Raw genomic sequence first — 15,567 nt, forward strand, 5'->3', positions numbered from 1 at the left:
AACCTCCGGCCCTATCCTATGCCCCCACCCCATCTCCTCCCTTCTCCTCTTTCCCCTTCCCCATTCCTCCTATCTTCTCTCCTTCCCCTCCTCCTCCTCCTCCTCCTCCTCCTCCTCCTCTTTCCCTCTTACCTCCCTTGCCCTTCTCTCAGTTAACAGATTGCTGTCAATTTCGCCTTGCGCAGACGGACAACAGATAATATTGATCTAATAACACAAAATTGTTTTTGTCTTTCACAAAACTACAGGGCTGTGTCAGTCATGTGTGTGTGTGTGTGTATGTGTGTGTGTAAGTGTGTTTTATTCTTGGAACAGCTCTCTCTGCTCGGTCCACCGCTCTTCCGCTCAGGGTTGGATGCAGGTGATCTTCCACCATACACCAATTAACCTTTCTGTCTCCCTCACACATGCACACACACATGCACACTGACTGGAAGTTCTCTCCCACTGCTCCTGACCTGAGTGTAAAATAGCCATTTCCTCTTCATTTTGTTCACAAGGAAAACTGATGCCTCACCTACCCCTCCCTCCCCCCCTCTTCCTCGCACACCCTTTCTCAACTTCTCTCCTCTCGGTCTCCTTTTCTTTCCCTGCACTCCCTTTACTGTCTCTCCACCTTTCTTTCTCTCTGACCCTGTTTTTGTGTTCCGCTGTGTGTTGAGGGTGTTGTCTTGATCCTGTGTGTGTGTGTGTGTGTGTCTGTGTCTGTGTCTGTGTCTGTGTCTGTGTGCACGTTATGTAACTGTTGTCTCTCCCTGGGAATGGGCTGCTGCTTCTTTGAGCTCTGCTTTTGCTTCCTCCCACCCACTGCCCTGACGGCAGCCTATGAGGGGAGCCAATGGCTTCCCATCAGCCAGTGGGAGTAGGGGAGCTGTGTTTTGACAGGGCAGTGGAATGCGACGGAAGGCGGGGTCTTTCCAGGAAGTGGATGGCAATGGAGTCAGATCCTGGACTCTTTGGCTGAGCTACTTATTTGGCACCCTGAAAAAGACTGAAAGTCAATACACTTCTTTTTGTATGTGGGGGCAAGCCGATCAAAGCTTTTAGAGGTTTGTTCTTCATTGTGCTCATGAGCATACTGCTGTTTTTTTTTCACTTTAAGTAAATGAAAGAGGGGCTTAAACAAGAAGATTCTGCCTTTTGATTCATTTAAAGTCATCTGATGATTTAAAAATGCTCAGTGTAGGAGAAAGGGAGGGAGAGGCAGAGCCACTTGAAGTCAGTGGGTCATCTGTTTCTGGCCTGTGTTCCTAGAAACCAGGCCCTGATGAGAGGACTGGATGGGTGGGTAGATGGATGGATGGGAGAATGACAGGGGAGAAAGGCTTTGCCCAGGGTACTCATTTTGTGTTCTGATGCAGAGGGCGAGGGATGGAGGGGGGGAGAGAAGTGCTGAGCTAGTCGTTTACAAGGCTGAGTCCTGACTTGTCTGTGCTCAGGCTGAACACAGGGATCTGCAGAATGCCCGGCATGTGGAGGAAACAGGAAAAGAAAAAAAAAACGAGACAAGGGAAAAAAGACAAAAAAAGAGAAAGAAGAAATAATCCAGAGAAAGAATTTTTAAGGCACCTAATCTGGGATTAATTAAATGCAGCATGACAGTTCAAAATTTCATCAGACACTGGCTTTAAGAGTCGGGGTGGTACTGCATTTCTTAGGACTAACTGAAGATTGTTAATAGCTTCACATCTGCCATGAGTTATGTGCAAGATGCAGGCAACGACCGCAGCGCAACCTTGGAGACTCATTTGCATTCTGAAAAAGTGGAGAAATGCTCGTCTATGCAGGGAATGTGGGACGTGGCGATGACAGAACTTCCAAAATTGCACCAATTGTTGTGATGAAGGATAGGAGGGCCAGATTTTAGAGGGGGGGGGGGGGGGGGGGGGGGGGGGCTGTGGCTGTGGCTGTGGCTGTGGCTGTGGCTGTGAAGTGCAGCTAGTTTGATCGGGGAAGTTCTCAGTTGGGGTTATGTGCCTCTACGTGGATACTCATGGTTTGGCAGGTTTACCCAGTGATGCAACAGATCGTCCTGCGCACAGACGATCCCATGTTCAGAGTGACAGTGCGCTTGTCAGAAGTGTAAGCAATGTTATGACAAAGAAAGCAAATTTGTGAAAGGTATGTTGAAGTTTTACGGAGACTGATGTTTCTTTGATAAATTATATACTGATATTGTAAGGAAATAGACAGCACTGCCTTCAGAGCCTTTTACATATGCGCCATTGAGGGTAAAAATGGCCTGATTTAAAGTTTTAATAGAGGCTTGTTTAAAGGGAAATAAAAGCCCAAAGCAGCATCTGGCTGGTAGAGGCTTTCATCCTCCATCAGATGTGGTTTCTCGAGGTGCTGGATCTCATCTGTTTTGGGGGGGGAAAGGTGCCCTACAGGCCTCAGTTCAGGGAGTTTAGAGAGGAGCTTGTTCATACATGGTTTGCAAGTGGAACGTGTGTGTGTGTGTCTGTGTGTGTGTGTGTGCGCGTGTGCTCTTTGTGTGTGCGTTGCATTCCACTCTCCACCCGTTCCAAGTTCTTCTTCGTGGATGACATATCATTACCGCAATTACAGGGCAAGAGGACTGCGACCATACACACACACATACAGAGGCGTGCACACATAAAGGCACTGCACGAATGTATGCACACACATATGCAAAGCAAATGCATGCAGGCAAAACAAAGAACATGCTGAAACTCTAAATTTTGTTTCAGACACTTTGCCTCTGTCCCTCTCTTTCGGCCTCTCTCTCTCTCTCTCTCTCTCTCTCTCTCTCTCTCTCTCTCTCTCTCTCTCTCTCTCTCTCTCTCTCTCTCTCTCTCTCTCTCTCTCACATACACACTGCTTGCATATGTGCAGTAAGCTGCTGGCCGACGTGGGAACTCGAAGAGGTTCCATCTTTTATAAATCCCCTCTCTGTCTTTCCCGTGTGTGTGTCTGCATGCATGTGTGTATTCATGCACCCCTCAGCATGCCCAAGTACAGCATTCCTCTTTGCTTTCCATCCCCCCTCCCTCCTTTTCTGCATCTCCCCCACGTCCACTCCACCTCTCTCTCTCTCTCTCTTGATGAAAAGGTACTCACTCAATCTGTGTGTGTGTGTTAGAAAAATGGTGAGAGAGAGAGAGCGGGAGCAGGTCTCTCCTAGACTGAATACCTTTTGTAAAAGGAGCTGGGGTTGAATGGGAGTGGTGTTGGTGGCAGTTTCCCACCATATTTAGAAGCCACCCCCCTTCCTCCAAACACACACACACACACACACACACACACACACACACACACACACACACACACACACACACACACACACACACACACACACACACATATATATGCGCATCAGTGTGTCTGCGTGTGTATTAAATGCCAGCACAGATTAAAGTTGTCAGCTGATAAAATGGGTTTAAAAGAACTTGGATCAGTCCCAGTCGTGTATAGTGTGTGTGTGTGTGTGTGTGTGTGTGTGTGTGTGTGTGTGTGTGTGTGTGTGTGTGTGTGTGTGTGTGTGTGTGTGTGTGTGTGTGTGTGTGTGTGTGTACTGGAGTGAATGGATAGTCATTCAGCTCTGAACACTGACACCTGAGAGCATTCCTGACTGCTTCACACACCCAAGATGAGGAAAAGGATACCTACACCTCTCTCTCTCTCTCTCTCTCTCTCTCTCTCTCTCTCTCTCTCTCTCTCTCTCTGTCTCTCTCTCTACTTCTGTGCCACTCCATTTACATGTACATTACAAATCAGTTAGACTGATGATAACGGCTGTGCTCTGCTCGTATAGGAAACACGCGTCTAATGAGTGTCTACATTTGAATGAGTGAATGAATTGGAGATCACTATCTCAGCTTCATCTGTAGTTTCAGGCTGTAAAAGTAGCTCCATATTCATCAGGTTCAACCGCAGAATTACACAGAAAAACATGACCTAAGTGCCATTTAAAGTTCAGTTTCATTTTCAGTTCTCCTTCTTTAGTTGTTTCTCATTTTTGTTTCATCACTAAGACAAGTGAAAATCCCAGCCCTAACAGAAACACAGAAGTCACACGGTGGCCTTCTGGTATTCAGGCCAGGTCCCAAAACCAAGTCATGATTCAGGTTAACGTTGTTAGACAGACAACATTGGTTAAACACACCACACGCAGTTGCAATTGAACAATGAATGTAAATGTGTCTTGCTTCTCCTCTTTCTTCATGTTTGGATGTAGCTCTCCCTCATTCTCTGTCTGTACCACTTTTCCTTTCTCCTTCCCCTGTCTTCCTGTAGACTCTCTTTTTAACCCGCTTGCCAGCAGAAAAACCCCAGAAACTAACCGAACCAAAAAGTTCAGCTACCAAAGAATTGGCGGGAGGGGGGTTCCAAAACAAAAAAAAATTTGGTGCATATTTGAATTTGGGTGAAATGAGAGGAGCTGATGATAAAAGTACGACAGTTGCGTTCAGCATCCATCAAAGACTGTCAAGGCTGTATGTAACAATGGCACACACAGCCAGGAAAGCTCTGTACTCCAAACTCTGCCCTAGTATTTTGCAGCCCAATTAAAAGTAGTATGTTATGCTTTTTGTGGAAGAAAACAAAATCAGAACCAGCTTTAGGTTCCTGAGTTCATGAAGGAGTTCCTAGGTTGGGTCTTTCGAGTGGTTATCAGTACAGTGTGTGTCTGGTTATGGTTTCAGTGTTAGACTGTCATCCAGGGGAGGAAACAGTGGTTTCTTTTGGTCTTACCACAGCTGACCAAAAGGCTATAGCCTCCTGGCCTCTTGGTGACTGTATACACTCATGGAGCCATGTTTGTTTTACTGAAATGTTCCCTGACATAATGTTTCTCTGTTAGTGTCTCTCAGTTTGTTAACATGGTCATAGATCTGCTGCTACAACATATTAATCTTCTGTGATGAATGCAAATACTAAAATAAAACTAGACAAAAACAATTACAAAACAGTGATACGACCAAGCTGTTATGGTTCATTTGCAGTCAATTGCACCACATTTGGTTTTGCTCTTCCTACCACTCCACCAGCAGAGACAAGATCAGGACATGTTACAGTGTTTGACATTGATAGAACAGCACTATCTTGTCGGTTTGTAGCTCCGGCAGACACATTCCTCAGATGAGAAAAGGCTTTTACCGACTCTTCTTTCAGATTAGCTTTGTATGGCTCTCAAAGTTCAACCGGCTTTCGGTCCGAGTTTCTAGACTTTTATAGATTTCCATCATCTTCGCTCCCCGTCCACTGATAATGGCGCTTGAGGGGACAGGAGGATTACTTCTGAAATCAATGCTTATCTCTTTTTGTGACACATTCACTCCTAAGAAAGGCTCGTCATGTCTGTCGTGTGTGAACCATGTATCTTCCTTGACATAAAAAAAAAAAAAGAAGAAGACCTACAGCTAAACCATTGGCTTATTTTTTTTAGAATAAAGTCGTTTGTAAGCTGTGGGCTGCACAGGATAAAATGCCAAAGGTATTAATAAGTTTATCAGTCTGATAACTGGTGCTGAATTGTGTTGAAGGCTGAAGTAAAGTCAACAAACAATAGCCTGTCATATCTAAATGTGCAGAAGGTCAGAAAAAGTTATAATAACGTTAGGAAAGGCTCTCTTCCTAAAGGGAAACTGCAGGGGAAGGCTTCAAGGCTGCTTTATTCATGGCAATGGAGGTTTGCTATAACTGTGATTGGTTGAAATACTCATTTTTATTATTGGCTCTGAATGAACATTAGACAAAGCTGTCGGATATCGAATGTTATTCTGCATATGTGAGCTTAAACTCAGCTAATATGAAGCTTTTGATCCCAAAATCAATTTTTCTGTTTTACTATGTTGTACTGACAAAGTTTCCTACTGCTGCCATTAACCGCAGAGGAAAACTAGGAGAGTCAGACATGCTGATGTATTGATTCAGCATTACACTGCATGACAAATGCCAGGACATGACTAACTTTGATCTTCCCCAGCTGCAGGAATTGAAGCAGCAGACAGCTTGTGCAACAAAGTAGAAGCAATACATCTATGGCCTAATAGGTAATGTTAGCCCAATACCACCCATGGCTTCTTTCACTGTTTTAGTTTTCTTTACGTCATCAACAAAGTCCCTGTGGTTGGTGGGAGAAGGAGAAGTGGACATGTGATCAGTTTTCACGCTGTCTTTTCAGAGCCTTTGTTATTATGAATAATTCATTCACTGGCAGAAGAAAAAGGGGGAAGTACAAGCTGGTAATAGCACAGAAGACCATTTGAATTTTATATGAGTATTGTTTAGTGTATTTTCGGCTAAATATGAAAAATTCAAGAACAGTTTCTGAGGCCAAATTTATTCAGAGCTGAAGTGTCGGCCTCAAGAGATTTAGCCTGTTTGGAGGTTGCACAAATGTGTGTTTGTGTGTGTGTGTTTGTATTTCTACGCCTGTGTGTGTGTGTGTGTGTGTGTGTGAATGATGGTAGGGAGAGAGAGAGAGAGGTGTGAAGCGGTCCACTGGAAGTAAGTCAGACAGTCTGTTAGGTGGTTGTGAATATCCATTATGCTTCATCAGGATGGACAAAGTGGAGTCTTTGGGCGTGTGTGTGAATGATGAATAAGTGTATGAGTAATGACTGTGGTGTTATGAGGTCAGAGCTGCCTGGGAATATCCGGGGCTTCTGTGTGTTTGTGTGTGTGTGTGTGAGCGAGAGAGAGTTGCATCTGTGTGTGTGTTTTAGTCTATGCATCTTTTATGTTAGAGGCAGGTTCCATACTTACACAGGACTTTCTGTCTAATGAGCAAGACACGCGTGCATGCACACACACATACACACACACACTCATGCTTTTTCACGAAAGTACACACACACAAACATTCGTACACCCGGACAAGTGAGTGATTGTTTTCTGGATTCAACATGGAATTTTTCAATTTAACATTTTATCCCTGCTGGGAATCGACACCTTATTCCTCCCACATTCCACTGGGGAACGGAAACCACTGTGTGTGTGTGTGTGTGTGTGTGTGTGTGTGTGTGTGTGTGTGTGTGTGTGTGTGTGTGTGTGTGTGTGTGTGTGTGTGTGTGTGTGTGTGTGTGTGTACATGCTGATGTCTGAAGCTGTCAACAGCAGCACCCATCTGGTAATGATTCCACTGGAAAACAAAGGTCATTATTCATTCATTGATACATTAAATTCACAGATATGTGCATTACATCCTGTAGGAAACTTGTGCAACCCACAGACAACAGCTGTAAAACAGAAAACACATCTACATTTTCCCCACATTTACGTTCCCTGATGACTGAATCTTACAAGGCAAATGGGCACAAAATGGGCACAAAATCAGCAAAGTAGTTAGAAGACAAATGGATAATCTTTTTTTTTTTTTTTTTCTACAAGTTGCCTCTGCACTCTGCAATTTCACACACCAGTTGCTCCAAATTGCAGTGGGAGGTTAAGTGTTTAAATTTAGAGGATGCCAATTCCAAGAAATTATATAACAAGACACTAGCAAGCTGAAGCCTTTATCTATAAGTTGGTGTGTCATTGCTTTAAAATAAATAGTTTTGGAAATATATTTACTGTATTCACTTTCTTGCAGAGAGTTAGATGAAAATATGCAACCTCTGTGTGCAACGAAGACGCGCAACTTCTTCTAAAACTTTTTTACACTTCAGCTTTTCAATGAATTAAAACAATAAATATATAAGGTTTTAATTCGTGAGCTTTAGAGATGCTGCATTTACCTTTGGTTAAATGCAGCCAAGCTAGCTGTTTCTCCCCTGCTTTTAGTCCTGCTATGTTAAGCTAACTGTCTTGTAGCTTTAGCTTCACATTTAACAGACAGATGTGAAAAGGGTTATCAATCTTCTCATCGAAATCTCAGCATGACAATGAAAAAGTATATTTCCCTGAAATGTCAAAGAATTTCTCTAATGGGTGGGTTCATCCATCACAAAACACAAAAAACAAACAAACAAAAAAACAAAAACATTTTCTCTGAAAACATGATGTCTCTGACATGTGCTGACTTCCTTTGGGACTATTTCTTTGGTAAAGAGTAGTTGCGGTGAAAACTGTTGACAGTGAGGTCTGTGGATTATCCAGAGTATAGTGAGATGCTGATTCTGGAAAGATGATGATATCAATTTTTTTTTTTTTTTTTTAAATGTCATTTTTCACTGATGTGAGCACCATTAACAAAATTCAATTTAGCTTAATCCCTGTTTTGGGGTGAAGGTAGAAATCTCAGTGTCGGATATCTGTGAACCTGGCCAAGCAAAACCAAGATTATCTGCGTGGCTGGATAACATGGGTGACGACCTGAATTTCTTCAGGGAAAGGGGGGTTATTTTAAGAAGGCAGGGTTATTGAAGAGAAGCGATGTCTCGCACCATCCTCTTGTTCATTCGCTCTCTATTTATCATATAAGCCGATCCTTCATTTACTTATCCCCTCTCTCCTCCTCCTTCCTTTCTTCTCTGTCTCGCCCTTCTCTTTTTCCTGGCAGAGCTGAGAGTGGTGTTACCATCTGTCTGTGATGTGTCCTGGACGCAAATGTGTGTGTCTGTGTGTGTGTGCGTGCGTGTGTGTTCAAGGCAGGATGGCCAGGCTGAGCTGGGAATGGGGCTCAAATGGAGTAAGAAAAAGTTTTAGACGAAGAACAAAATCAAGAATTCAAAGAGGAGATAGAGTCAGAAAGGCATAAAAGGCGCTGAGAGTGTGTGAGTGTGTGTGAGTGTGTGTGTGCATGTGTGTTTATGTTGCAACAATATGAGCCACAGCTGTGTGATCTACTAACCCTTTCAAAGACCTTGACACCGCTAGAAGATGACCAGCTGAAAGAAAAGGCACGCAATGACACACAGCTGTTGTCAGAGGAGCGCTTTGTGTGTGTGCACATGTGCATATTATCTGTGTATGTATGTCAGGGATGGATATCAAACATATTTCTTTTAGTCTCTTAAATAAAAAGCAAATCCCTGATGCAAGCAGTATGCTGTATATGTGTTCATGTGTGCACAAATAGAAGCTTTTAGCCATTTGTCAGTAACTCTGCAGCAGTGATTTCATACTCTGCAGTTCAAACTCCTACGATATTCAGTAATCTACCCCTGGCAATAAATCAGTGTGTGTTTGTATGTTTTTTTTGTGTTATCAAGGTTAGCTCTTTGGCTGGGGTTTATAGTTTATCTACAGTGTGTGTGTGTGTATATATATATATATGTGTGTGTGTGTGTGTGTGTGTGCGCGTGTGTGCGCGTGTGTGTGCGCGTGTGTCTATTCCCCCAGGAGACAGCATATGTATTGCTGCTGACGTAACTGTATGGGAGCTTTAGTGGTTGAGTTGTGTGTTTATCTATGTGGTTTTTGCTATAAGCACGTACACTTTGACTGTCAAAAGTTCGGGTTATAGGAGCTTGGTTGAAACCCTGATGAGGACCACGCACACGGCTGACACGTGTTGCTTTGTTGTTTTTTTTTTTTTTTTATTTCCTTTGACTCTTGCTGTATAGCCAATTAGGTGAAACCATGTTATTTTCCACTTAAGATGAATGGGCCATGGTTGTTGTTTTTATTTTTTTTATAGTTATTCCTTTCGGTTTTGCTGCTATTATTATGCAAGCAAAGAAACCATCTCCAGATTTAGCTCTCAGTCACTCTCCAACAAAGAACGCCAATTCAGCTGACCAAAGAAGACCTCAAAAGACTTCCCCTTCTTGCTACGTGTTTGCATGTTTATATGGAATACTAATCTGCTCTGTGCTCTTTGTACAAAGCTAATGACAGGTGCAGTTATCCCTATTCAAACTGAGACCTTATTCATCCAATATTTCTTTCTTTTTTTTTTTTTTTTTGTTAATCCTCCAAACAGGATATTCACTATAATCCCCCACTGTATTTTACAAGTCCGTTGTTGAAGATGAAGAGCTTTGAATTAGTCTGTCGCTTTCTGTGTTGCTCTGTCTCTTTAATCTTTTTTTCTTTTATATTGACATGATATGACTTGATATGAAAGCAGATATGCCTGTGTAAAGCCAGTGTGTAAGAAGAAAATACAACATATTAGGAGATCACTGATGTTAAGCACTGGAATAAGTTTTAAGTAATAAGTACTCTTTTCTTACCTTTGTTAACTGGACCAATTATTTATATCTTTTCATCTCTCTTATTGTCCTGCTTTTATGCACCTTCTTCAGCTTCCCCGCTCCCTCTCTCTCGCTCATTCTAGTATGTGTTGTGTCAGCGCATGTATGCCGATCTGTTATTTCATGTACACCTCTTTTATTCGAACTCTATCTGGGTTTTGATCCAAGTTCTTATCCCATTTGGGATTGAAACCACATGAACACAGTAAACCCAATGGAAACAGACAAATTTAATAAAAACTCCTCAACAATGCAAAAAAGGTTTTCACGCTTGCTTGAAGTGGAAAATTGCTTTGCCGATGATGAAATTGCACCATAAACACTGATGGAAAAACATCAGTTGGCTGGCATAATGCAAGCTGATAGTTCAATATTTTGGGAAGTATGCTTATGTGCTTTATTTGCTTTAGAGTTAGATGGACGGTTAATACCACTGGTATGTTTGTTCATTATGAAGCTACCTTCACTTTTAGATGAAAGTTGGACCAGCTGATGGTAAAGATCAACAGCCGTTACTCTTCCTTTTTACTCATTCATTTGCGCTGCACTGGAATCCTGTTTTAAATAGTACAGGGAAATGCACCTAATCTGGCTCTTACTACTCATGTCATTTCTTTTTATGACATTTCTGTGACCTTCACTTGAAACAGTGGAAATATGTCATTGTCTTTGTGTGTATGTGTTTGCATAGCAGAGCAATACTGAAGTCCCCTGTTTCTCATTCTCTCTGTACTTTCCCAGGTAGGGCAGTTCAGTGAATTTCTCCATGAATGTACGTCACAATGATGATGACAGACCAGATTCCACTGGACTTGGCTCCGCCCCCCCTCCTGAACGGGGAGGTCCCTCTCATGCCTCACATGGTTAACGGTGATGCAGCACAGCAGGTAAACACTCACTCACGCAGACACGCACGTACATCTGTCATTTGCCTTCATTGGTCCTTGCATAGTGAACGTGCAAATGCGTCCATGTTCTTCTTTCAACATTCCTGATGCACACAATAATACACATTGCACAGTCGTGCAGGCGCAACTCTTTGTTGCTATTTCGTCACAAGCTTAATGCATGGCTGCCACAGGTAATGAACGGCTGCCAAGCTGTTACAGTAAAGCATTTGACATGTAACAGGAACAAGAATAAACACATATGTATACAGGCACATACAACTGTCTCATTCAGTCCTAGAGTCATGTATTTAACCAGCATATAACTAGCTGACTGCTTTCATTGATGGATCCCAGGCCTTAACTTGAATTGCTTTGGAAAAGGATTCAACTGCCTCTGTCTGTTTGATCTTATCAGATGCTGCAGAGCCAACTGGATCACCTTCAAAGTACAAAACCCCACCCGAGCTCTGCACAGGCAAAAGGAAGCCATCAGTGTAATTAAAAGCATCACAGTTAATTGACCTGGGTCTAATCCTGTTGTCACAGATTAATTTTACACTGTGTGCTTTTGGTAGATGAGGGATGATGATGATGATGTTTATGTGTCATCCCTGGCCTGTTCCCTCACATCCCAGAGGAAGCATGGTGGGAGTGTTTTGGCTGCGACACATAACAGTTAGGGAGGGTTTTGGCTGTAACACACAGCAGTTAGGGAGCTCTTTTTTTGTAACACCCTGCAGTTTAAAACTTGGTTCCCAGTGTGGAATCAGGAATTTAGACCGATGATTATATAGATTTGACTCTGCATATGTGTGTGTCCACGTTTGTGTGTATTTGTTTGTTTCTTGGTCTGTCTTATACTATGTGTGTTTGTTTCTTCTACCCTTTCAGTGTGTGTGTGTGTGTGTGTGTGTGTGTGTGTGTGTGTGTGTGTGTGTGTGTGTGTGTGTGTGGGCACACATGTCTGTGTTGAGTCTGAGTACATAGTTATGTGTCTGTGTTTGTCTGCTTGCTTGTCTATGAGTTTTCCTGCCCGTCTATCTGTGTCTACCTGCCTACACTTGTTTATGTGTGTGTTTTAACTGCGCCTGTGTTCCTCAGAAACATATAAGACCATTGTTCGGGTACAACAGAATCTCTCTACAATAGTTTGTGTTTTAAAGGAAAATGTGATATGCATTATGGAAGAGCCACATCTAAGCTAGATGTGAATACATGTCAGTGGAATTTGTCTTTTAGGGTTTTTTTCATTTTCCTTTTTAAAAAAAGTGAAACTTGCACCTGGCTTTTACTATTCATACACCAAGACAAGTTAGTATCTGAAGAAAAACATTCATTTGTTAGTATTCAGACAGTTGGAATAGTTTCTCACTGATGACATAATAAAGGGCAACAATGTAGCCAAGAAGAGGCTCTGTATTCTATTCCATTTAGAGTATGGAATCCTGTATTGGCTCCATTATGAAGTGCAACAGTGTAGCCAATAGGAGGTTTCATATTGTGTTCCATTTAGAACCTTTATTGGCTACATTGTTTCCACTTCATTATGTTATATAGCTCACATGTGCTTTGTTGTAACTCTGTTGACAGTGTTGCAAACTGACGAAGGTTGTCTGCCTGAAACATCTGTGTATGATATATTTCATTTCATTGGGCGGTGGTTCCTCTCATGATTTTTGCTTCTGAGAATCCAGCAACCATCTTCACATAATTGGAGTTGAGCGTGCTGAATTATGATCAACTGTTATTCCTTAACCCATGAAATGCACCCAGACTCTTCATCTGATTATTTATTTTAGTTATTTTCCCAATGGCTTAAGTTGTAAGCTGCTGGAATTACAATTTACACCATATCTAGCTACTTGATTGGTGTTGACATTGTGTGCATAGAACTGGATTTTTGCTTTTTTGCATTGTTTAAAATGCCAATGTAATTAGTTGAGTTCTTACCCCTGGAGCAGAACTTAGATGTTATAGTTTCACTGTGGCTCTCCATAAATGACGTCCTCCCCCTAAAAGTTGCTCGCTGTTTTTGTTTACCTACTGTGCATTAAATGCTACAGAGCTCAATCAGATTACACTAACACTATGAACAGTCATGGCTCTGAGCTGCTGCCTGAAAATGTTGAATAAATCAAAAATAATTCCCATTTAGAAAAAAACAGTTTATCAGAAGATGCTAAAATAAATGTTTGTAGCCAAGCCAAAGAAGGTGTTGAGAGAGGTTGGCACAGCTAAAAAGTGAATTATTTTCTCTTTTTTCTTTTTTTGTTTTTCTTTTTTTATCCTGACAAAAATACAAAAAACACTTGCCTTTCAGGGCTTTCGTACTTGACATTTGAATTTAGTGTTGTTGTTTTTTTTATATGTTGTGAGTGTACTTTACACCAAATCTAGACATGCAATATTTTATGGGTAAGAAACAATTTTTATCATAGTTTTTATTCTAACTTCATGTTAAATATTTTATGAGTGTATCAAGCCATTAGCTCATTACACCATAAGATCATTGGATTAGATCATTACAGCTTCAGTGATCAATCAAAACGTATAACAAACATGCTGCATGACTATTTTACACAATTAATCATCTCGGCTCGTGTAGGTTTAAACATGCATGCAGTCATGCCGCACACACCCACCCACATGGTCTGATATGGGGGTTTTCTCAGTCCTTAGGAAACATGGGTCGCCCTGTACTATGCTGGGGTTCCCATAGCAACAGCAGTCGCTGCAGCAGACAGAGCAGGAAGTGTGTGAGTGCGTGTGTATGTGTGTGTCTGAGGGAGAGGAGCAGGTTAGCGCTGAGATGGGAGAGCATGCAGACGCTACAGGAGGAACGCAGGATATGAGGATTTTACGACGGCACACCTGTAGAGCATAGACAGGGCTGCTTGTGTGTGCATGCATGTCTGCGTGAGTACATGTGCGTGTGTGTGTGCAATGGAGGGTCACCTGTTTCATGTCTACAGCCACGTGTACACTCTCAACAATCTGTATGCGGAGAATATGACGGTAAGGTGCATGCACACCCCCCTCGGGTGGGCACGTTCAGCAGAAACCCTCAGAATCAAAACAGTGTCAAGATTTGGCTTCATTCATATGTGCTCACCTGTCTGTGTGTGTTTCATTGTGATATATGCCTCTCTCCATGTGTGTAGTATTTGGGTGTACTGGTTTTAGTGGTTTTCTGCCAGCCAGTGAAAGGCTTTTGTTAAATCAGGGTGTGTGAGACAGCAGCAGTGTCTCACCATCAGCTTATTTAACACCTCATTCAGATGAGTGAACTCTCTGCGTCCGCCCTACTCCGGGATCTGATATTTACTGTGTGTTATGTCACCACTGCAAGCTTATTGTCAGTGTCTGTCCTGTTTTGTGATTGTTGAAGATGGATATGTTTTTATTGCATAAGGCATTACAGATTTTTCTCCCCCTAATGCCATCTTACTTTCAGTTTGGTTTTTTTTGTTTGTTTGTTTTTTTATCAATTAATCTGATCTGTGCTTTGTAACTATGGAATCTGTGTATGTGTTGGTACAGGTGATCCTGGTGCAGGTGAACCCGGGGGAGACATTTACCATCCGGGCAGAGGACGGCTCACTGCAATGCATCCAGGGTCAGTCCCCTCTTATATTATTATATTATCATATTAGCATGCGGCCTAGTGGCTGCACTGACGTGTGTTTCTGTGAGACCAGTATTTCACATCACTTTTAATTATTTTCTGGCTGCTTGACATTAAGGGCACTGTCTTTCCGAAGCATATTGTGCTTTTTTTTTTAACCTTCCCAGACAGCCAATTGGTTCCATTTTTTTAGTTCATTATAAAAATATAATTATGTAGACTTGAAACTTGCTTAAGATAGAGAGCCCACACAGGGAATATAGAGCTACTTTTTTATTATTGGAAGTGTATTTCCAAGTTTGACAGAGTACAGTGGTGCATTCATGTGTCATTGTAGAGATGGGAGAAGTTATGCTTTTAAATCCTTTTAATGACATCTATCATCATCATTGATGGTTTAGTTTTCCGACAACACAGCCTGGGAATGCAAACTTCAGCAGCTGGCTTTCAAGCCTGGGCTATAGGATGTCAGAGCTTCCTGCCAGCATTCTTTCAGCTGCATTACCGCACAGCAGTAAACTTAAAAATTTTATAATCAGAGATTGAGATTTACTGTGATATCTGAAGCAAGTTTGAAGTGTAAACAGAGTTTGGGCTTTTCAGAAATTGTACAATTGGGGGTGGGGGGGGGGGGGGGGGGGGGCTCGCATCTAGGCATGTTATCTCCAAATTAAGAAATGCTAGTTGAAAGCATAGTTTGACAGAGTGGGCTGCCGCGGTCTCACTCTTTGGCTGCATCTGATATCAGTACATAAAAAGACTGGAAATGTGAGCCACTTAGAGGCTCTTAAAGACAGGATAAGGTGGCAGCGACACGGGAATTCCCCCGACTCTTGTGGAATCGCGTCTCACTTTGATGATGTCAGCAGAGTAAGCTGTTACTCTGAAACTTTGAAAGGGCGCCATTGTTTTCGTCTCAAGCCCCCCCCCCCCCCCCCCCCCCCCC

At 42.3% G+C, this 15,567-nt stretch overlaps 1 protein-coding gene across 2 annotated transcripts in view; it reads left to right on the forward strand.

The window, feature by feature from the left end:
- Nucleotides 1-15,567, forward strand: part of fndc3ba (fibronectin type III domain containing 3Ba) — a 97,288-nt gene that overhangs the window by 14,121 nt on the left and 67,600 nt on the right. For both annotated transcript variants that reach the window (XM_071497809.1, XM_071497811.1), the window contains exons 2-3: nucleotides 10,848-10,993; nucleotides 14,537-14,612. In XM_071497809.1, the coding sequence (XP_071353910.1) occupies nucleotides 10,877-10,993; nucleotides 14,537-14,612 (193 nt within the window). In that variant the 5' untranslated portion in view covers nucleotides 10,848-10,876. The remainder of the gene's footprint in view (nucleotides 1-10,847; nucleotides 10,994-14,536; nucleotides 14,613-15,567) is intronic.

Source organism: Trachinotus anak, unplaced genomic scaffold, assembly GCF_046630095.1.
Source record: "Trachinotus anak isolate AG129_WGS33_773 ecotype Australia unplaced genomic scaffold, CSIRO_AGI_Tana_v1 ptg000015l, whole genome shotgun sequence".
NCBI classification, from domain to species: Eukaryota; Metazoa; Chordata; class Actinopteri; order Carangiformes; family Carangidae; genus Trachinotus; species Trachinotus anak.